Source organism: Lycium barbarum, chromosome 3, assembly GCF_019175385.1.
Source record: "Lycium barbarum isolate Lr01 chromosome 3, ASM1917538v2, whole genome shotgun sequence".
NCBI lineage: Eukaryota > Viridiplantae > Streptophyta > Magnoliopsida > Solanales > Solanaceae > Lycium > Lycium barbarum.
The window spans coordinates 145,707,113-145,730,595 of NC_083339.1; the positions used below are offsets into that span (position 1 = coordinate 145,707,113).

The following is a 23,483-nucleotide window of genomic DNA, read 5'->3' on the forward strand; positions in this document are numbered from 1 at the left end:
GTTCAATCCTCTTGAATTCGAGTTCTAGGGTTTCTTTGCTCAACAATGATGTCTCAATCGAATATCTAATGATTTGAAGGGTTTAATCAAGTTAGAAGGGTATTAGGGACTTGAATTCAACCTAGAATCATCATAGAACTTACCTTGAGGGTTCTTGAAGCTTGAGACTTGTTCTCTATTGCCTTAAGATGATTTTTCGTGATTAGGGGTGTTAGGGCATTAAACCCCAAGCCTAAATATAAGAGAAACGCGAAAATCCAACTTTTTACCTGAAAACCCGACCCATGCTCGTTGGGAGGTGTCGCACGTCCAATGCGGGGCCTCACTCAGACTTTGGTCAGAGAGCAAGTTTTTGCGCTCTGGGCCCGCGACGCGTGGCCAACGGGCACCCACCCTGTGCGCGACGCGTGGCTAACTCGGAGCCTGCTGCTCTGAGCGTTTTTTTGATGCTCATAACTTCTTGCTCTGATCTCGGTTTGGCCTGATCTTTATATGGATGGAAAGAAATTTCCACGTACTACAACTTTCATTAAGGGCGCTTTTCCAAAATCCCAACTAATCAAGGGGTTATGGTTGCCCCAAGTAGGTCCCTCGGCCACTTTTGCAAAAAACGCGAAACCTTCAAAATTTCGTTTTACTCTCCTAATACAAGTCGTATCTTAGTATGAGGGCCCGAGATGTTACAATATATTAATTAAGCTGCATGATGGAGTTGATACATGAACGTGTAAAAAACACATATTTTGATGTAAACACTTAGATTAATTTTATTGAAATGCGACCTTAAATATATAAAAATAGTTAAGAGTCAACTACCATTCATATTCATGCGTGGCTAAAGGAAGGAGGTTCATCATTGTGCCCAACAATCTTGTACATTATGTTATGTTGCCCATTTTCAGCATAAAGACACAGTTCAATTAAACTAGTAGATAAAACAGTTGTAACAGTTCACATTAACTGTGGGGAAAGCTTTAAGTTCAATCTTATAACCCACAGAGCATTGTAGTGAAATAATTATGATCTTTTCATTTTTATTAGAGGTTTCGGATTTAAGCTCCTGAAATTAAAAAAAAATTGTTAAAAAATATTTTCTTTTTAAATGAGTCTTATGTAGTTCAAATCCACATTAGATGAGACTCAACTAGAGATGCCGGAGACCAGGGAAATTTTCAAAAATATACAATCCAACAAAAAATATTACGTCACGTAGCCCACTAAACAATATTATACAACATTATACTTAAGGAGCAGTATACTTTATGTATCAACCTTGTATGAAAGTGTATAATAGCGTAAAAAACGTATTTAAAAATAACAAACCCAGTATAATCCCACGAGTGGATCTAAAGAGTGTAAAAACAGTATTTATACACAAATATGAGTTAAACCGGGTTACAACCTCAAACTATGAGCTACGTGGCGTAAATAATTTCTCCCAGTCGACGCACAGTGTAATTAAATCATAAGTTTCAACCTAATAAAAAGTTAGGAGTAGTTGAAGGCTCTCCACCGTATCTAACAGTCAACTCCTACCAGCCCCCAGCCCTTCCACGCCCCACCCCCAATCCCTCTCAGTTCCTTCATTTGTTTGTTTGTTTTATATCCTTTAATTCATTTAGACCCCACTATATTTCTCTCTTTCTCTCTCTATCTCACTCCTTTTCTTCTCCATTACACATACAGTCCTACACTCAAAAAACTCACAAACAGAAAAAGAAAAAAAAAATCAACAGTCATTTTATATTTCTGTATCTCAATCTCTCTCCTTCACCATAATCCAATTCCTCAAAAACACTGCCATGGGAGTTGTTGACATGTCGAATAATCATCCTCCTTCTCATGAGACTAAAGACTTTTTCCCCTCTCCCGCTCTTTCTCTCAGTCTCGTGAGTTATTTTCTGCTTTATTCATAAATTCAACCTTTTATTTTTCCTTCTCAATCCTGTTTCTATCAAATTAGTACGTGCAGTAGTGGCAGACGCAGGATTTTCACAAGGAAATTCATTTTTTATTATATATACATAAAAAAAATGATCTTATACATGTGTTTGCCAATTTATTTTATCAATTATTAATTATTATTTTTTTGGAAATTTATTATTTATTGTATATACATAAAAAAAGATGACCTTATACATGTGTGTTTCTGAATTATTTTTATCGATTGAATTTTTTATTTGGATTTTCACGAAGAAATTCATTATTTATTTATTTATTATGTCCATAAAAAAATTGACCTCATACATGTAGTGTGATTTCAAGCGACAGATGAATCTCTTCTGCCTCTCTAGCTCCGTTGTTGAGTATGTGTGTTTCCGAACTTGTTTTCTTGATTAATTTTTTTATTTGAATTTTTACGAAGAAATTCATCATTTATTATATATAGATAAAAAGGAAATCTGTGTGATTTTCAAGTGACGGATAGAATCTCTTCCGCCTCTCTAACTCCGTCCTGACTACTGATTATGATTTGTTTTATTGATTACTTTTTACTTGGATTTTCACGAAGAAATTCATTATTTATTATATATACATAAAAAGAAATTGATCTTATATATATATAGTGTGTGATTTTCGAGCGATAGGTGAATCTCTTCAGCCTCTCTAGCTTAGCTCCTTTCTGATTTTGTTTTATTTATTAATTTTTTATTTTGAATTTTTGAAGGCTGGAATTTTCCGAGATGGTGGTGGAGCGGGGAGTAGTGCCGGAAACATGGAGACAACGGAGGAGGTTGATGACGGAAGTTTGGCGGGCAGCAAAGGCGGGCGGCCAAGAGAAGAAACGACGGTGGAGATTAGCAGCGAGAATTCGGAACCAATGAAATCATCACGTGGTTCAGATGATGATTTTGAGCATGACGATACTTGCAACGAAGACGAAGAAGATCCCAACAACAGTAACAAGAAGAAGAAAAGAAAGAAATATCACAGACACACTGCTCAACAAATCAGAGAAATGGAGGCGTAAATTTCTATATAACTCTTCTCGCTGGTTTTAGCTTTTTAGTCTTAATTTTCACCGCTAGAAAATCGCTAATTTCTGACGAATATTCCTTCCAATTTCTTTCTCATATTAATTAGATTAACAGTCAAACACAAATTAAATGAATGATCAGCTGTTGGTTGGAATCAGTTGTGTCTTAATAAAAAAATTCAGTTGTGTATAAATGAAAGAAGGAAGAATTAAACACAAGAAATGATAAAGGCTTTGGAAAAATTAGCTGCATGGACTAGAGGACTATGCGATGAATTAATTAATGACTATTAAAACGTGCATGGTATCAATTAATGATAGGGTAGTATATCATCGTTGGAGAACAAATTTTCTCTTAAAATCGGATATATTCCAACTTTACAGATATAGTTCAAGAATAGAAAATCCTAAATTTCTGAATATGCATCAGCCAATGGGCGAGGGCGGAGCTACAATTGTGCTTACTGGTTCGAAACCCAATGGTTTTGACCAAATTTTTGTATTTAAGAAAACATTTATTAATATACATACGTGTAACAGAATTCAATAACTGCATTTTTTAGAATTCAGAATCCATAAATTCAAAATTTCCGTATCTATGGAATGTTTCTCCTTTTCTATCTCCTTCAAAAGAAATACTCATGAAAATTATTTGGCAGCTTATTCAAAGAGTCGCCCCATCCAGATGAGAAGCAAAGGCAGCAACTCAGCAAGCAATTAGGCCTTCATCCAAGGCAAGTTAAATTCTGGTTTCAAAATCGGCGAACTCAAATAAAGGTAATTATTATATATATTCTACATTTTTATTAAAATTCAGTACTCGAATAGTGAGGATCGACGCAGTGAATCTTTCTTAGATATGATTATAAATGTTCACAGTCCGTACGTATACCCCATGGACAATGTATATTTTGTCCTAAGTCAAGTGTTGTCCTGGTCTTAATAATTGGTGTAAATTTTGAAAAATGGGAAATTAATCTTTGCAGGCAATACAGGAGCGCCATGAAAACTCATTGTTAAAAGCTGAAATTGAAAAACTTCGTGAAGAAAATAAGGGATTAAGGGAGACCTCAAAGAATCCTTCTTGTCCTAATTGTGGGTTTGCTAGCTCTAGCAATGATGCTCCTGTTGTTCCTGCTGAAGAACAACAATTACGAATCGAAAATGCCAGACTTAGAGCTGAGGTAATTTCAACACAATTCGTTATTTTTAAGGAGCCAATTTATTTTATTTGATTGACATGTTTATGTTAAATTGTGTTGTCAATTACCATTTCATCTAAAAATTTAGTTATTCATGTATTAGCTATTCCACTTTTTGCCCTACATAAAATAATACATAAATTCTCTCATAACTTATACATGTATTAGTTATGCGAGTTTCTAAATTACAAACTAAACACCGTACTAATTTTATACATGAATAACACACCTCATAACTAGCTACCAAACACAATATTACTTATGCAGGATTTTAATACATGAATAACTTACTCTTAAGTCCTAACTAGCTACCAAACGACCCCTAAGGGTAAATTTGGCCATTTTCTCAAAGTACGGGGATGGATTTACTCTTTTAAGTATATTTATTTCTTATATTTTGTTCATCATATATTTTTTCACATCAAATCCTTGAGATGACTTATTTTAATGGTCTTCTAAAATAGTTCAGCTGCAACACTTGATATAAAAAATCCAAATAAAAGATTGGTCTAATTTTCTGAAAGTATATGCTAAAACAATTAATAAAATTATATGTATATCACATAAGAATGGTCAGAGACATGACATTTGCCCAAGTTTTTATTTGGATACTAAAGACATGCAAATATTTTTTTATTTTTTATTTTTCGAGTGACAATTACATTTGAATTTAAAACTTTTACTTGCTTTGATACCATATTTATAAATTGTGTGATCATGTCAGATAAAATTTAAAATTTTAAAGATAGTCACACATTTCAATAGTTCGAACATGTATAAACATGACGGTTCTAATTTTGGAGATGCAGGTTGAAAAGCTTAGGGCAGCTATGGGAAGATACCCACTTGGTTCATCACCGAACAGCTCCTCATGTTCAGGAGGAAATGATGAAGAAAATAGAAGCGCTTTAAATTTTTACACTGGCATTTTTGGGCTTGAAAAATCAAGGATTATGCATGTTGTTAATCAAGCAATGGAACAACTTAAAAAGATGGGAACTAGTGGAGAACCACTGTGGATCAGAAGCTTTGAGACTGGAAGAGAAATACTTAATTATGACGAATACATGAAAGAGTTTCCTATGGAAAAACCTGGAGACGTAAAGCCTAAGAGAATGTGTATTGAAGCCTCCAGAGAGACAGGAATAGTATTCATGGAGCTCCCCCGACTTGTTCAGACTTTTATGGACGTGGTAAGATCAACTATTCCCACTTCACTTATTTCATGACGAGTTTAATTTTTATATATTGATATTGTAAAAAAGTTTTGCACGATCACTCAATTAGGCTATTTACATGCTAAGATAGACCTGTTACAATGAGTTAATGCGTTTAATTTATATAAACTCATAGAATTAAAAAAATTAAAATATCAGGCCATCAAAAAGATATCTACAAGTATCATCCATCAAAATTAGGACCTATCATCTTGAAAATAATGTGTGTCCTGCTACATAAGTACTTATCATAACCTGATAGTATAAAAATTTATTTACACCGTACGTCGTTGTATATTAGTTAAACTCTAACCCCCTTTTTGGATGGTGGTTTCCCGTGGTTCATTAATGTATGGTTTGTATGAAACCATGTTTGTTTCTATTGTTCTTAAAATTATGTGGTATGGTGTTGTAAACCCGTGGTTCATCTCATGGTTATATAACCATGAAAAGTCTCAATTTTTGTAACCACGGATTTGGTGGTTTTTCCGTGGTTACGAATTTTATTTCCCCATTATACCCCACCCTCCACCATCCATCCCACCCCACCCCCACTCTACCACTCACCCCCACCCCACCCCTACCCCACCCTTCACCATCCACACCACTCTACCCCTCCCCGCCTTGCACCATCCACCCCACCCACCCCTACCTTACCTCTCACCCCACCCCACCCCCATGCCCAGCTACCCCACTCCTCTGTCACCTATCCTCACCCCCCCTAACCACGACCCACTACCCCTCACCACCGCCCACCCCACAACAACTTACCCCCACCCTACCACCCACATCACAACACCCACCCCTCCACCACCCTCACCCACTACCCCTCACCACCCAACCCCACAACCACTCACCCCTACCCTACCACCCACTACCCCCACCTTCATCCCACAACCGCCCACCTCACACCACCCACCCCTCCACCACCCCCACCCACTACCTACTTATTTTTTAAAGTTCTTATTTTGTTTTACTAATATATATAAATTAATTTCTAATTAAGAGTTAAGGGTATTTTAATAAACTTACAAGTTATTATACAGTACCATACAATCAAACCAAACAATACAAATGTTATTAAACCACAACAAACGATACAGTCTATCCAAACATTGTGTTCATTAATACAGTACAATACAATACAACACCATATTGTACCATACCGTACTGTACATTAATGAACCACGGGAAACAACCATCCAAACAGAGGGTAAGTTAATTTATATAGATAGTATACATTTTGCACTAGATTTTCAGTTTCATACGCCATTATTAGTGTAAATCATTTTTTACAATATTAGATCATCCAAATGATATCTACAGGTAACTCTTTTAAAATTTGAGATTTAAAATCTTGAAAAAAGATATATTAGGTGCTACAACATGTGAAATTAAAATGACCTGATGATATAAAAATTATTTACACCAGTAATGTATGTTACTAAAAGTCTTTACACCATCTGAGTGTATAAGTTAAATTCTTTATCTACGCAGACGTCTTCTTCATTTAGGGTAAGGATAGATAAAAATAGAAAAACAAAAAGGGTTTCAAAATGTGTAAACCTTGAAGTCCAAATTAAACAATGGTAGTTGATGTTAAACTTATTTTGTCTTATTGGTGCAGAACCAATGGAAAGAAATGTTCCCATCCATGATCTCGAAGGCAGCAACAGTAGACGTGATATGTAATGGTGAAGTTGTTAATAGCTGGAATGGTGCAGTTCAGCTAGTAAGTTAGCTTTTTGTACAGGTTGCTCTTTCTTTTGATTTTCCTCCTCCATTGTTTTGGATTTTAGACCTGCATACTACTAGCAGCGAGGAGAAAGGATTTTCGCCACGTCATTTCAAAAAATAAATAAAGCAAAACACAATGGGAAGTCAAAAAAATTCAACACATAATATACGCCCATAAAAAAATTGACCTTACATACCGTCAAACCTCTCTGTAACAGAACATACTCTATCATAACATTTCATTATAACAACCAAAGTTTCTTGGAATCGATTTCATATTATGTAGTATTATATGTTCTCTATAACAAATAATCTCACTAGCAACCAAAAAATATCTTGACAAACAATGTCGTTGTAGAGAGATTTCACTACACAATATATTTTTCGAGAAATTTAGATGAACTCTCTTCCGTCCCTCTAGCTCCGCTAATGACTACTACAATAGTACCTTTTTTTTTTTTTTTTTTTTAACCATCCTCCCCCTCACCCCATAAAATGATACTAAGAAAAAAAAGAAAAGGACGTTGTGAAAGGATGATAATTAAGGATTTTGTCAGTGTGTTCTTAATGACATTTTTGGGTACACAGATGTTTGCAGAGGTGCAGATGCTAACGCCAGTAGTGGGGACGAGGGAAGTGTATTTTGTGAGACATTGCAAGCAAATCAGTGCAGGACAGTGGGGGATTGTGGACGTTTCTGTGGACAAGGTTGAAGACAACATTGACGCTTCTCTCGTGAAATGCAGAAAATTACCTTCCGGCTGCATTCTCCAAGAACAATCCAATGCCCACTGCAAGGTGCGTAACCCTAGTTATATACTGTCTCTTTCTTTTTACTCCCTCCGAATAAAAAAAAAGAGTCCTCTTAGTCATTTGCACACCTCTTAAGAAACTACTCATTTCAAAAAAAAAATGTAAATTGGCTGAACTACCCCTAGTTGTACTAGCTGGAATGGTCTGTCCATGTACTCTCCATACTTCCCCAGACTACTTCCGATATTCATCGCAAATTCCAAATATTATTTTTTTCTACTCACTATGCAGTGTCTTTTTTGGGGCTGGATAAAATTCACAGGCTGTCATTTCTCTGTCATAGTTGAAAAATAGTCAGATAGTTGAGTTTGAAATCTCACATATAACTCCAAAATATTGTTAGGAAGTTTCATCCGTGGAATTTCAAACTCAATGATAGTGAATTTTTCAATTATGTACATGGCTGAAAAGTGGCTAGCCTATGCTATTACAACTTTAGGTTTTGACTAATCCGGATCCGTAATGCGTAACGCTCATTAAAAGGGAATGTGCTCCCTACCATGACTTTTTTCATTCTCAAAATCGAAATCTCATGCTAGTCAAGGATAGAGGCATCCTATCAATTCCACCGTAATCATTGGTGTCGCAAATTCCAAATAACATAAAGGAAATCAACTAATTATCGTTGGTCTTGCACGAATTTATCTATAGAAACTAAGCTTTGCTTTTATGAATTTGGTGATGTCACAACTTACGCAATACCAGGAGGGCTCGCAGTGGCATCTCCTGGTTTTCAGAGCTGATCAGTAATCATTGCAATTGGTGTTTGACAGTATATGCTAGATTTTCTGCACATAACGCTATAGGGTCTTACGTCCTAAGGATTACCGAATTTTTGTCGAACATTTTTGTAAACTTTTAGCAACAAATTTTTGGCATACTAATTTAAAGAGATACAGAAAACCACACGTAATCCACGGAATAAAAAGAAAGTGGGAGATTTTAATATTTTATCTGTTCTAATTACTCTTTTATTTTTTTCATCAGTCCAAAAAGAGGGAGTTAAGTTTTATGATTGACAAATTGGCAAGTGGAATTTTTATAGGAAATAGCCAAAAACTAAAAATAAGAAGACGAGTGGAGCTGTGCTACATATATTTATACAGGAATTTAACTTATATACGCCAACAGTCTAAAAATTCTTATTTTTCAACTTAATAATCCCACCTATTACAAACAGTTATCTTTTATGTGGTAGTGATAAAAATGATTAAAACTCTAAAGCTAATTGCTCTCTTGTTCAGGTAACGTGGGTGGAACATTTGGAGTGCCAAAAAAGCATAGTTGACTCTCTGTACCGTGTTATTGTCAACAGTGGTCAAGCTTTTGGAGCAAGACGCTGGATGGCTACTCTCCAGGAGCAATGTGAGCGCCTCCTCTTCTTCATGGCCACCAACATTCCCACCAGGGACACAACTGGTAATAAATTATCACTTCGTGTGTTACATGATCGATTAATATGATAAAATACAAATTGATTTGAAAACTATATACGTAAACGAATATCAGGCGTTGCGACACTTGCTGGTAGAAAAAGTATACTGACATTGGCACAAAGAACGACTTGGAGTTTCTACCGCATGATTGGAGCTTCTAGTTATAATACATGGAACAAGGTCCCTAGTAAAACTTGCCAAGAGGATATTAGGGTGGCCTCTAGGAAGAACTTAACAGATCCTGGTGAACCCCTAGGTGTGATTCTCTCTGCGGTTTCGTCCATTTGGTTGCCAGTTTCTCGCAACATGCTATTTGATTTCTTGAAAGATGAAAACCGTCGACACGAGGTTAGTGAGTTCAACTATACAATATTCCATACATGCGGGTTCAAATTTACTTCTCAACTATACAAAATATCTTAATTCTACCATCTGTTTTACTTTAAAACCCTTAATATCTTGACACTAGCAATCGTCTCGCATTTGCCCTGCCCTTTTATTGAGGAAGCTCTAGTGTAGAGTAAGTGAATTCCACATGTTAAAATGATTCGAAAAAAGTGTCCAAATTTACACTATTTTTTTTATTATAGTTTAAGTTACCTTTCATTACTTCTAGTTGAAGCTATGTTAGAATTACAGACAAATACGAAACGAGTTGCTAAGGGATGTCTGAATGTCCAAAAGTATAACGGGGTAAAATTAAGTATTTCTATTAGAGGATATTTTGTTTTATCCTTTTTCTGTTAGAGAAAAAAGGGGGTTAACTGAGATTTTGACATTTCTAATGCCTTTTTATCTAAGTGGGATGTCATGTCAAATGGAGCTCAAGTGCAATCCATAGCAAATTTAGCAAAAGGTCAAGACAAAGGAAATGCAGTCTCAATCCAAGTGAGTGCCTCTCAGCGAAGTTTATATTTGGTCTATATATCTCCCTCTTCCTTTTCCCTTCTCCTTCTAATTGGAAATTTGGCTCTATGAACTCTACTAATCAGGCAGTGAAATTAAGAGAAAACAACATGTGGATCCTCCAAGATACTAGCACCAATGCTTACGAATCTGCAGTTGTCTATGCCCCAGTCGACATAGCAGGCATGCAATCTGTTATAACAGGTTGTGACTCGAGCAATATTGCTGTGTTACCTTCCGGTTTCTCAATCCTCTCTGATGGCCTAGAGTCTAGGCCTTTTTTTATCACTTCTAGACCAGAGGACAGAAGTTCAGAAGGAGGATCCTTGCTAACAGTCGCCTTTCAAATTCTAGCTAGCAATTCTCCAACAGCAAAACTTTGTAAGGAATCTGCTGAATCCATCAACAACCTTTTATCGTGTACATTGCACAAGATCAAGACAAGTTTCCAATGTGACAATGGATACTAATTCTTGTAGGTAAGATAGAAAGATGCTAATTTCATTATCCAGATAATATAGTTCTTCTCCTTTAACCTTTTCATTTGAATAGACCGATGAAAAGGATTCAGAAACAGTGGGTTCTTCCCCGTTATTGTAATTCCCCGCCCATCCAAATAGTAAAGGAAACTTGTTCAAACACAAAAATTTACATACTATAAGAATTTTCGTCGATTCATGTGTATTTTCTTTCCTTTTCTTTGTGCTTTATGTTCTCTGTGCAGTGAATTTAAAAATTAACATGTATATTTTTTCTTCTTTTTAGTAATGGCTTAGAATCAGCCAAATTAAAGTAAACTGGACATAACAAATGAAGGGCACCTACAGCATTTCGCCAAAATAAAGTATATTTAGAAAGTACTAAAACGTGAACCGACTAATAAACAAACTTTTACGCTAAATCAGGCAGTGAAGCTACAAGCTCAACAACAAGGCATCGATTTACCCATTTTTAAACATCAATGTAATTCAAAATATGGATTCCCTGGTTCGCACTCTGAAACTGGGCCCAAAACAGGATTTTTGAGGTGCATTCTTAAGGGCATTTTTTTTTCTTCCATCATTGGAGTTCAGGGCTTTCCAATAAGTCTCAGGCATATCAAATTTTTTTGAGAAGATAGTAAGTAAGTACACAAGGGATAAGCTAGCTTCATTGATAGGTCTGTTTCCTCTTAAATAATATGCAGATTGTGAATATTATGCATGCTTTATTATCCAGGTTCAGAATATGAGGGATAAATGCCGATATGCCCATTGATGAGCTTCCTATTTCACCTGTTGCTAAGGTGTTGACGATGAAAAGGGAAAATAAATTCTCTCTCACAGGCACAAAGATGAATAGCATTTATGGATATGAATCTGATAAAAGATCTAGCTAAATTGGCGAAGCTTCTTGCCAGCGGTAGAGCAAAAAGTTGATCAAAATGTCCTAATACATGTAAAGCAATCACTATAAGAAAATGTTGCCTAGATCGTCTTGCCTCTGATAATAGCAGACTAATCCTTCTATTCAAGTAAAACATGTAAATGCACTTTTCTTTGGCAACAAAGACACTTTTAAAATGCCAACCTCTCCTCCAAGACAAAGGGAAACCTAATCCATGAATATTATTCCCAATTGCAAGGAGAAAATCTCAAAGATTTGATAATTTTCTAAGCGTCGTTCTGAGTTTTCACAGATTATACATATTAGGTTTCATATGTTTCAATCCTACAGTCAGGGCAATATCAAAGGCGAAAGCAACCTTCAGAAGACACATTTTCAGAATATCGTCACTAATACCATCTGTTAGTGGCAGGACATAGATGTTAACAAGGTTGGTCAAATAATTCACTGGTTGTACATTTGCAAAACCCCAACTAATACAAAAGCAAGAATGACACTGCAAGACAACAGATCTAAGTAGAACTCTGTTATAACTAGAATTAGATTAGTAGATGGCCATCGAAAGTTCTGAAATTCTTACACCACCATAAAAGCACTAATTTCCTCAATCTATCATGTTCATCATTCTACACGAATCACAAGAAGTATGCATCTAATTATTGAGTTAGAACTCCAGTACACTGCCAGTACTAGCAACAACAACAACAACATACCCAGTGAAATCCCACAAAGTGAGGTCTGGGGAGGATAGAATGTACGCAGAACTTACCTTTACCATGGTAGAGAGACTGTTTCCGGTAGACCCTCGGCATAGGAACAAGCAATTCAAAGCAAGACGAAAATGGAATAACGAACAAACCATGAAAACAGATTTATACAATAGTCAAAGTACAAGAAATAACAAATAGTAACTGCCAGTACAAGGAAGAAGCAAAATACTATATTCCCAAGTGAAACTAATTTAAAGTTTTTGACTTTGCAGATTAAGGAGCTCTGTTATTTGGAAATTCACAAAAGACACTTCATCTACATCAATATTGAAGTATCAACCCCATCAATTTTGCAAGTGAAGACTTACTAAAATACGGTTCAATTCTGGGTCGGGTATTATCAAGTCGGGTTCACAGATAAAGAGATAAAATTAGCTATTACTACAAAAGCATCAATCAGAATTGAAAGCCAATAAACTCATCATCTAAAATAATCCATTAAAGTACATTAGTTATTCAAAGTTTTTGACTTTGCAGATTGATGACTGTAATTTGAAACTCGTAAAAAGCACTTCAGCTACATCAATAGCAAAGTATCAACCCCAACAATTTTGCAAGGGAAAGCTTACTACAATACGGTTCAATTCCGGGTCGGGTCTTATCAATGTGTACATTCCAGGGGCGGATGCAGTAAGAGGCCAGGGTGTTAGGGTGTTCACCCGAACACCCTGGACAAAAAATTATAGTATATATTTAGGGTAAATTTTCTGTGTTCATGTACATATATTAACTTTTGAACACCCTGAACATATATTACAATGTATATTTAGGTCCAGTTATTTTTCCGAACACCCTGAGTGAAAATCCTGGATCCGCCACTGTTACATTCAGGTTCAAAGACAAAGAGATAAATTACCGTACTACTACAAAAGCAGAAATCAGAATTGAAGGCTAAAAATACTCAATTAAAATACATGATTATCATGAAATCACAACAATAACCCAACAGCCAAAAAAAAAAAAAAAAACTGAATCCAAGATTAATTAAAAGTGTCCAAGAAAGCTCTCACTTTAACTCTGTTGCAGTGGAAGCCCAAGTTCTTGATTATTCTCTTCCTCCTTAACCTTAGGCTGGTTTCTTGGAGGCACAGGCACAGCAATAAAAGCCTTAGTCTTGCTAATAGGTGCACTACTTTCAAGCTGAACATAATCCCCAACTTGAAACTGATTCAAAGGGTCATGTGCCTGATACTTCTTCTTCTTCCTAACTCTACGCTTATACTTTGGGTGAGGAGCAAGACGAGTAACTTCAACAGAAACAGTTTTGTCATTTGTGGAGCAAACGACCCGACCTTGCATTGATCTCATGGCCCGAACTGGTGGCAAGAAAGTTAAGGGAGTTGGTGAAGTGATGGTGGAAGAAGAGGGTTTTGAGAGACGAGAAAGAGAAGAGGAGTTTCCATTGAGGAAAGGGGTGGAAATGGTGAGGGATTTGAATTGGGAAAGAGGAAGTTGAAGGAGAGGAGATGTTAGAGACATTGGTGAAGAGAAGCTTTGTGTTTGGATAACACCAACACAAAGAGATGAGGGATTGAAGGAGGATACCCTTCTTATGTTATCTCTTTCTTGTTTTCTTAGTCTTTTCAAAAAATTTAGGTTAATTACATTTGACACCCCTATAATATTGATTCAATTTTGGAGGCATCTCTTATATTATAAGATCAAACATTCACCTCCATCACCCATATATTATTATGGGTAATATTCGTAACTAAATAGATTAAAATTAAAAATAAAATAGAAATCCAGGGACAAATTACGAAGCCACTTGAGGACGGAGCTTCAATTGAATGCTTTTGTTAAACTTTTATATTGTAAATAAAACAAAAATGAATTTGTTTTGTTATCTTGAACTGTTGAATTCCTTCGTATAATTTTTTTTTTTTTTACGACATTAATCTCTTTTCACATTTATTAGAGTAAGAATAAAAATAAAAAAGTAATTAAATTCTATCTTATTTTAAAATATAAATATTTTAAGTATATTTATTTTAGTAAACATAACAAATAAATGACATGGTGGAATAACAAATACAACAGTTTAATATCTACATTAGATCTCAGGCTAATATAAAAAAACACTGTATGATTTGACTACTTAAACTTTTGAAGAAAAGTAATTTTATTTGCTCTCACTAATGGATTGATACGCATGCGGCAATGAATCCATCATTATTGACTTAATGAGATACTTTAGAAATTACATGAATATTGTTTGATTTTTTAATATGGGGTGCACTTTTTTTTTTGACATTATTAAATTGCACTATTTTTATGCATATAATATATATATATATATATATATATATATATATATACATACATACATACATACTATGTTAAAACACGATTAATATAGCATAGTAATTTGTATTTTGTATCTAAAACTTTATTACATTAGTGTTTACTACGAATACAAAGTCTGAACTTTTTTTTACATTATATTTTTTTAATATGGGGTTCACTTTTTTTTTATATTGCTTGATTTTATTTTTATGGGGTTCACTTTTTTTTACCGTGAGTTGAAGATGGTGGGTTCTCTTTTTCTGTAAAGATCCTTATATTGCTTGATGTTGTTTAGTATGGGGTCCACCCTTTATGGGGTGCACTTTTTTTTTTTTGACATTATTAGTTTGCACTATTTTTGTGCATATAGTACTACTATATAGAAGCATGGGTTTGCACTATTTTTATGCATATAATATATATATATACATACTATGTTCAAAATACGATTAATATAACATTGTAATTTGTGCTCCGTATCTAAAACTTTATTATATTAGTGTTTGCTACGAATACAAAGTTTGCACTTTTTTTTTTTAATATGGGATTCACTTTTTTTTTTTATATTGCTTGATTTTGTTAATATGGGATACTATGTTCAAAACACGATTAATATAACATTATAGTTTGTGCTCCGTACGTAAAACTTTATTATATTAGTGTTTGCTATGAATATAAAATCTGCACTTTTTTTTGACATTGTTTATTTTTTTTAATATGGAATTCACTTTTTTTTTTATATTGCTTGATTTTGTTAATATGGGGTCCACTTTTTTTCCCCGTGAATTTGGAGAGGGTGGGGTCCACTTTTTTTTCATGAGTTTGGGGAGGGTGAGGTCCATCTTTTTTTTTTGTTTTTTTTTTAAGAGTGACTGTCGACGAAGCATGGGTAAACCGATGCTTCTATATAGTAGAAAAATAGAAATATAATAAAGTATTTCTATCTACTTTTTAGAAGATTTGGTAATATAAAGTATAAAACGTCATTTTTTTGCCCTTAAATAAAAAAGTGGGTGGAACTGCAAAGAATTTTTTACTCTTAAATAAAAAAGTAGGACCGAACACGAACGACGATCTTGTCTCTATAAACCGGCTCTTCTATATAGTAGTAATAGTAAAGTAATACATATAATTTTTTTATCAAATTTTGATTTGGATAATTCTAATTCAAATTATTATATTAATTTTACATGTTTAAGATGAAACGAAGTAGAAATTTGATTTTCTATTTAAATGAAGAACTTCTATTTTTTAATTTTTAGTAAATATTTTTTGTTTAACTCATTTTACTTGTCATGTTGTTTTTTACACGGTTTTTTAAGGAAACGTCAATTAGAATTATAATTTCACTAATTTAGCTTATTAATTATTTGATCTCCATTTAATATTAGTTTTTCTTTTATGACATTAATTTCTTTTCACATTTATTAGAGTAAGGAAAAAATGAAAAAGTAATTAAATTCTATCTTATTTTAATATATAAGTATTTTAAGTATGTTGCTGTACAATAATTTCATTTGCTCCCACTAATGGGTTGATACGCATGTGGCAATGAGTCCATCATTATTGATTTAATTGTTTGATTTTCTAAGCATTTATTTTTTAACATTGTTTGTTTTATTAATATGGGATTCACATTTTTTTTTACCATTGCTTGATTCTGTTAATATGGGGTCCACTTTTTTTTATTGCTTGGTGTTATTTAGTATGGGACCCACCCTTTTTTTAAGGGACAACGGACGATGAAGCATGGGTCTAAACCCATGCTTTATATAGTTTCTTTTTTTATTTATTTTTTATTTTTTATATTGCTTGGTGTCGTTTAGTATGAGGCCTACCCTTTTGGACATTATTAGTTTGCACTATTTTTATGCATATAATATATATATATATATATATATATATATATATACACACACACACATACATACTATGTTCAAAACACGATTGATATAACATTGTAATTTGTGCTCCGTATCTAAAATTTTATTATATTAGTGTTGGCTAAGAATACAAAGTTGACATTGTTTATTTTTTTAATATGGGATTCACTTTTTTTTTAATATATATATTGCTTGATTTTATCAATATGGAACACTATGTTCAAAACACGATTAATATAACATTATAGTTTGTGCTTCGTATTTAAAACTTTATTATATCAGTGTTTGCTATGAATACGCATGGTGTTTAATATGTGGCCGACAATTATTTTCACATTTATTAGAGCAAGGAAAAAATGAAAAAGTAATTAAATTCTATCTTATTTTAATATATAAGTATTTTAAGTATGTTACTGTACAATAATTTCATTTGCTCCCACTAATGGGTTGATACGCATGTGGCAATGAGTCTATCATTATTGATTTAATTGTTTGATTTTCTAAGCATTTGTTTATTAACATTGTTTGTTTTATTAATATGGGATTCACTTTTTTTTTTTAATATTGCTTGATTATGTTAATATGGGGTCCACTTTTTTTTTCCCGTGAGTTTGGATGTGGCGAGTTTCACTTTTTTTTCTTCCCTTTTTTTTATTGCTTGGTGTTATTTAGTATGGAGCCACTCTTTTTTTTAAGTATATACGTACATATATATATATATATATGTATATATATATTATGTTCAAAACACGATTGATATAACATTGTAATTTGTGCTCCGTATCTAAAACTTTATTATATTAGTGTTTGCTAAGAATACAAAGTCTGCACTTTTTTTGTTTTGACATTGTTTATTTTTTTAATATAGGATTCATTTTTTTTTTATATATTGCTTGATTTTGTCAATATGGGATACTATGTTCAAAACACGATTAATATAACATTGTAGTTTGTGTTCCGTATTTAAAACTTTATTATATTAGTGTTTGTTACGAATACGCATGGTGTTTAAAATGGGGCCCACATTTTTTTAACATTGTTTGTTTTTTAAATATGGGATTCACTTTTTTTTTTCAATATTGCTTGGTTTTGTTAATATGGGGTCCACTTTTTTTTCCCGTGAGTTTGGATGTGGTGAGTTCCACTTTTTTTTTTTTTTAATACTGGATGGTGTTTAATATGGGATCCACAATTCTTTTTTAATATTAGTTGTTGTTGTTTAATATATATGGAGCCTATAATTTTTTTTTTACAATTATTTTTATGAGCATGTTTAATATGGGGCCCAATTTTTTTTTTATGGGGGATCCACAACGGACGACGAAAAAGTAGCACCAATCGGTGCTTCTTAATAGTAGTAAAAACGAATGAATTTCCTAGAACCAAGTTTAATTTCAAATGTGATGGATCTTATGTTGTATTAGAACTTAGAAGTCTATTTAAGTGGAAATTGTAAGCTTATTAAAGATTGCAGATACTTGCTAGAGACCACCAAAGCAAGTATTATACGCATATGGAGAGAGGCAAGCAGTTGTGCGGATTTCTTGGCAAATTAAGGTCATAAACATGAAGAGGAGCTGCTAGTTTGGGCAGACACAATTAAAGACATGGACTTTTTGTTCCTTGCTGATTTAAGCAATGAAGCTTACGAACAGTTTTAATTATTGTTTTTAGTATTTTCTGATGTATAAAAAAGATATATAAGCTTATTAATGTAGAGAGCATGCGGATTCGGTCCTATAGACGGTCTAGTTGAGGCATTTAACACGACCAATGCAACTTGTTGAATTCTTTTGGTATGTAAGAAAAATGGAAAGGGCCAAACATACACACACATGGACTATCGAAAAAGGTTAAATATACTCTTCATCAACCTATTTTGCTGAAGAGATCTCCCTGATCACCTTTATGACTTAACAGTTAACACATAATTAAAAAAGAAAAATTCACATGAGATTTTATTACTCGTTCAATTTTAAACTCTTACCCCAATTAGACAAATCCACTCATCTGGTTTTTTGACTTACCCGACCCAAATACTGACCTGCCCGAAAAACATAAAAATCTCGTCGGAAAAATCATTTTAGGCCATTTTACACGAGGTACCTGAGTTATGGATATTTTTGGCATCCATCATCACTCATCATCTACAACCGCACGTTTAGAACTTGTGAATATTTTTGGCAGCTTTGCTAAATACAAGATGTGTAATTGAGCAACTACCTTCCTGCCTCCATATACCTTTGTAACGCACCTCCTTAATATAAATGTGACCCGTATCTCTAAAAAGCCTTAATTGCACTAACCTTAATAACAAGTCAAAATCAGTTACTTCATCAGTCCAGGTGGTAAAAGCACAAACTATAGCATGCATGCCTTTTGACACTTCTCTTAAAATTCCTAAAGAATTTACTGTTATTTATAGAACTACAAATTCTTTTCTACATTCTATTACACACTAGTCACTTTCATTCTTCTATTGTTTTAAGTATAAGAGAATTGTTGTTGAAGATGACAGGTTTAAAGGGGATTTCGGTTCTTGTTTTTCTTTGTTGTTTATTTTCAGTTATTGTAGGGGATCATGAAGAAGAAAAAATTCCAGGACTTGAGCTTAATTTTTATAGGAACAGTTGTCCAAATGCAGAACAATTTGTGAAAGATGAAGTGAGTAGGAGTACGCTGATAGATCCTACTACAGCTGCAGCCCTTCTAAGACTTGCTTTCCACGACTGCCAAGTAGATGTACTTCTCTCATTTCCCTCTTTAGCAATTAGCAACTCATCATCAATTTATGTGGCATATCTTGACCAGACACAGAATTTAAGAAACAACGATAGATTTTTAAAATTTGTGGTCTAAAAGAAGTCGCATTTGTGCGGCTATAAATCATCTCATTAAGTGTAAAACAAAGAATTTTGAAAGTTAATTTGCCTAAACATAGAAAGGTATGTTCTTTTTTGGACAGACTAAAAAAAAATGTGTCACATAAATTGGAACAGAGCTAATCTGTGGATAATCACATCTCAAGAGTTTGAAGCCACCTCCGTCAACTAGCAGCACAGTTCTGAATTTGAACACTATGAATTAGTAGCATAATTTGGAACCGTCATACCTGTGTGTAACGTTCTATTGACGGTTCTATTGACGCTCCACAAGGGAAAATGAATGCTTCTGAATTTTCTATCAGAACATACTTTTGTCTAAGACATATATATTTCAGTTATAGAGAAATATGAATAGCTTTATGATGCTTAAGTTGTTTTTAACCCTGTATTTTGTTGATGCCTTTTTTTTGGGCAGGGTTGTGATGCTTCAGTACTTTTAAGTTTTTCAAATGGCTTGATGACTGAGACAGAATCAGAAATGAACTTTGGATTGCGCAAACTCCACATAATCAATGGAATAAAGAGTTCTTTGGAGAGAATTTGTCCTCAAACAGTTTCTTGTTCTGATATTATTCAGTTAGCAGCACGTGATACTATACATCTGGTATATATATTGGATATTTTTTCTTGTTTCTTTGTTTTTAAAATGAGATTTTTCTGTGGAGCTAAAAGCTGCTATAATACGAGTGAGTGCTTAGCATCACTAATTTGGCCATGCTGTTGTGCTTAATTTTGTGTTAGTTCACAACGAAGCTTTGTTTTCAGTCTGGAGGACCCTTTATAGATGTTTTTACGGGACGAAAAGACGGTACATTGGCAAGCAAGGAGAGAGCTGACAAAGAGCTTCCACCTGCAGACATTTCTGTAGATAAATTCATTGAAATTTTCCAGGGGAAGAACATCACTCTCCAAGAAGGAGTAGCCCTTATTGGTAATCAATCTGCTTTCTCTGCTTCATTTTATACGACACTCCTCTTTTTATCCTGTTTTGGAAAAATTTACACATTTCTATATTCGGCATAAAAACGTCACAGTAATACCATATGTTCTAAGAGTAATTTTGTTACATGCTAAAAGTCCTTATTTCCTTCTTAAATTCCGTGTTCAGTCAAATACATAGACCGAAATTTTAATTATATGGAGCAATTCTAATGCAGGGGCACACACTCTAGGCATAGGACATTGCCGGAACTTTGAGAAGAGGTTGCAGCCTCCAGGGGATCCTACATTGCCAACCGGATTCAAACTCACTTTACTTGTGATTTGCAGCAATCCTTTTTTGTCTAATATCACTTTCGAAACAAATGATTTAACTACTTTTGCGTTTGATAATCGCTACTTCACTGATATCCTTAATGGAAGAGGACTACTCAAGATTGATTCTGATATTTCGAGAGATCAAAGAACAAAGCCTCATGTCATCAGATTTGCAAGCGATCAAAAGCAGTTTTTTAGAAGCTTTACATCAGGATTCTTAAAACTCTCAAACCATAAAGTTTTATTGGGAAAACAAGGAGAAATTCGTAAGGATTGCAGGTTTGTGAATAATTGAACAAGTTGTATGTCGCGCTCGTCTTGTCACCAGAGTTTCAACAATCAAGAAACTACAACTGACATGTGTAGTACTAGCTTGTAGGACAAAGCTTTTAAGTTTTCTTTCTACATTCAACTATGATAAAAAAGAAAAAAGACGAAATCTTTGTTTATGTTGACTTTCACTTTTTATTTGAATAGATGTGTTCTGTTTAGTCTTTTTCATCTGTTTGTATCTCACAGTAGTTTCAGTTTACTCAGCAATTCAAGTTACTGAATTAACAGTGCAGTACTGAACTGTAGTTAATGCAAGTCTTATAAATATTTCCTGTTGATGGCTACATGCAAGAGCCTTGCTGGACCTTTCTGCATGCATAGCCTTCTGACCAACCTCACAATTAATAAAAGTAATCGAATAAGGAATCTCAGAGAATGAGCAGAGCTCTAAAATAAAGCAAGTCCTCACTTTAACAAGGTTTGGTCAACTGAACTGCTGGTTGATGCAAGTCCAATGACAGAACCACATTAGTTTGGATCCCCTTTGGTAGATTTCTCTTTTTATGGCTGTTCAAAGTCCTTTTGTTCTTTCGATCATAACGTAATTACGTAAACATGGCCAACTTGAAGTCACTAAAAGAAATTGAATTACAAGCAAAAGAATGAATCCAATTAAAATATTTAAAAATTTCAGGATATCTGTAATAAGTAATACACATTACCATATATCACAAAGTTGTTCGCTGATTAGAACTGGGAGTTTCCTAAACCTATAGGAATATGAATTTCCTAAATATACAAGGAAAAAATTCTAAGACATAATTAACAGATTCCAATAACCAAACTCTTTTATCTCACAAATTGGTGGACCTAAATCTTACATTTGTCACACTTATGTGGCATAAAATAAAATTTATACCGAAGGAGCCAAGTATTAATAAAAGAAACTAAAAATAAGAAGGCAAAGATTCTACAGTAGAACTCTTTTTTTTTTTTTTTACTTCTTATAATTCAACGCACAGTCATATGAAAATGCAGAAGAAACAACGACTAACGTGAAAATATTATACCTAAATTTTCATATTTGTACAAACAACGGGTGCGTTAGCTTTTAAAAAAGGAGGGAAAAAAAAAAAGAACGAAAGAAAGAAGAAGAAGAAGTTAAAATAAATTGACACAGAGATTATTTTATATTTTTTAACACATAAATTACTTGGTATTTGAATCTATTGTGAATTTAGAACCTCGTAATAATCATGTCTTTAGTGTAAACAACATTGAGGGTTTAAGTCATTTTACCAAGAAAAAAGTGTTTAAATGTACATTTTAACCAAACACTTCAACTGTTTATCCAAACACGTAACTATTTAATGCTTATTAGCTAAGTCAAACGGGCTCTAACTTGACAATTTTGATTATCAAAATCAAATTAAAGCGAAGTGTAAGTTTTGGTTTCAGAATAGGCATTGATCCATGAAGTTTTTTTTTTCAAACTGTATAAAAGTTTTAAATTCTTGCTTTCTTTGATTTTTATTTCTGCAAAATATAAATGGTTTATCCCAAAACGGTTGTCCTTCGCGGTATGTTGATGGACCAAATTGACGACTACTCTACAATGCCTGTTGAACTGAAGTTCTGGAGTTCCTGAATTTCCATTATAGCATGTAAACCTCTTACCAAATTTTAACACGCATCTCGTTGGACAAAGCCAATGAAAGACATCCTTCGACAAACCGCAAAATCGACAACCGTTTTTGTTACTCAATTAATAGTTATTATCGCAGAAAATCAATTTTTATGTTGAAGAAATTGAAATCAAGAAGAAAGATACTTTATGAGATAATAACTATTAGTTGAGTGACCATATGATAAATCAACCACGGATATATCGTGATTTGTGATCTTCCCTTTTCTTCAATTTCAATTACGACTAATTAATTTGTTTTCTTTTCCAGTTTGTGATTTGGGTTGTTCGTGTGACAATCACCTAATATCCAACTTCATATACGAGAAAAGGGGAAAAACCAACTATGATATTCTTTTAAAGAGATATTCTCATGCTTTTGGATAAGTAAAATTTCCAGCAGACATTGGTTCCCATATGTGCCAATTAGTATTAGTAACAACTTAAAAGCAAACTGAGGTCCATTAAACCAATAAACTCTTGTTACCTTACATGAATCTTGTATAAAGAATAATACCTAATACTACCAATACATACATAGTAGTAGTAATTGGATAATCAAATAATTTAAAAAATATAACTACTACTATACTATTTCGTAATCTGACATGATTTAATTTTTAGTCATACGACACCGCAAACAACCAATAGAAGGAAAACTGAGGCTGCAATACCAATAATATCAAGTATATTGTCAGAAATCCAACTGAATTTGCTTGAGCGGTCACCATGTTGCTGGGAACCTGAAGTAGTAGTTGAAGGAGACCCATC

At 33.7% G+C, this 23,483-nt stretch overlaps 3 protein-coding genes across 3 annotated transcripts; 2 read left to right on the forward strand and 1 right to left on the reverse strand.

Moving 5' to 3' along the window:
* Positions 1 to 1,628: 1,628 nt before the first annotated feature.
* LOC132633382 (homeobox-leucine zipper protein GLABRA 2-like) lies at positions 1,629 to 10,972 on the forward strand. Its single transcript, XM_060349772.1, has 11 exons — positions 1,629 to 1,889; positions 2,669 to 2,967; positions 3,637 to 3,754; positions 3,964 to 4,161; positions 4,989 to 5,372; positions 7,024 to 7,128; positions 7,722 to 7,931; positions 9,191 to 9,365; positions 9,456 to 9,730; positions 10,184 to 10,270; positions 10,375 to 10,972. Exons 1-11 carry the CDS (start codon positions 1,803 to 1,805, stop codon positions 10,756 to 10,758), a joined length of 2,322 nt encoding a protein of 773 aa, XP_060205755.1. The 5' UTR covers positions 1,629 to 1,802; the 3' UTR covers positions 10,759 to 10,972.
* Positions 10,973 to 13,193: 2,221 nt separating this feature from the next.
* On the reverse strand, positions 13,194 to 14,017 carry LOC132633383 (small ribosomal subunit protein uS17c). The gene has a single exon (XM_060349774.1). It carries the CDS (start codon positions 13,921 to 13,923, stop codon positions 13,456 to 13,458), a length of 468 nt encoding a protein of 155 aa, XP_060205757.1. The 5' UTR covers positions 13,924 to 14,017; the 3' UTR covers positions 13,194 to 13,455.
* Positions 14,018 to 19,116: 5,099 nt separating this feature from the next.
* On the forward strand, positions 19,117 to 21,230 carry LOC132634363 (peroxidase 29-like). The gene is made up of 4 exons (XM_060350623.1): positions 19,117 to 19,355; positions 19,914 to 20,102; positions 20,264 to 20,429; positions 20,656 to 21,230. Exons 1-4 carry the CDS (start codon positions 19,125 to 19,127, stop codon positions 21,048 to 21,050), a joined length of 981 nt encoding a protein of 326 aa, XP_060206606.1. The 5' UTR covers positions 19,117 to 19,124; the 3' UTR covers positions 21,051 to 21,230.
* Positions 21,231 to 23,483: the final 2,253 nt, after the last annotated feature.

Bases quoted from the DNA above. Each gene is read 5' to 3' on its own strand.
- LOC132634363 (XM_060350623.1), top strand. From the start codon at position 19,125: ATGACAGGTTTAAAGGGGATTTCGGTTCTTGTTTTTCTTTGTTGTTTA. The intron at 19,356-19,913 runs GTACTTCTCTCA...TTTTTTGGGCAG, and splicing joins TCCACGACTGCCAAGTAGAT to GGTTGTGATGCTTCAGTACT. The intron at 20,430-20,655 runs GTAATCAATCTG...ATTCTAATGCAG, and splicing joins AGAAGGAGTAGCCCTTATTG to GGGCACACACTCTAGGCATA.
- LOC132633382 (XM_060349772.1), top strand. From the start codon at position 1,803: ATGGGAGTTGTTGACATGTCGAATAATCATCCTCCTTCTCATGAGACT. The intron at 4,162-4,988 runs GTAATTTCAACA...TTGGAGATGCAG, and splicing joins ATGCCAGACTTAGAGCTGAG to GTTGAAAAGCTTAGGGCAGC. The intron at 9,366-9,455 runs GTAATAAATTAT...AACGAATATCAG, and splicing joins TCCCACCAGGGACACAACTG to GCGTTGCGACACTTGCTGGT.
- LOC132633383 (XM_060349774.1), bottom strand. From the start codon at position 13,923: ATGTCTCTAACATCTCCTCTCCTTCAACTTCCTCTTTCCCAATTCAAA.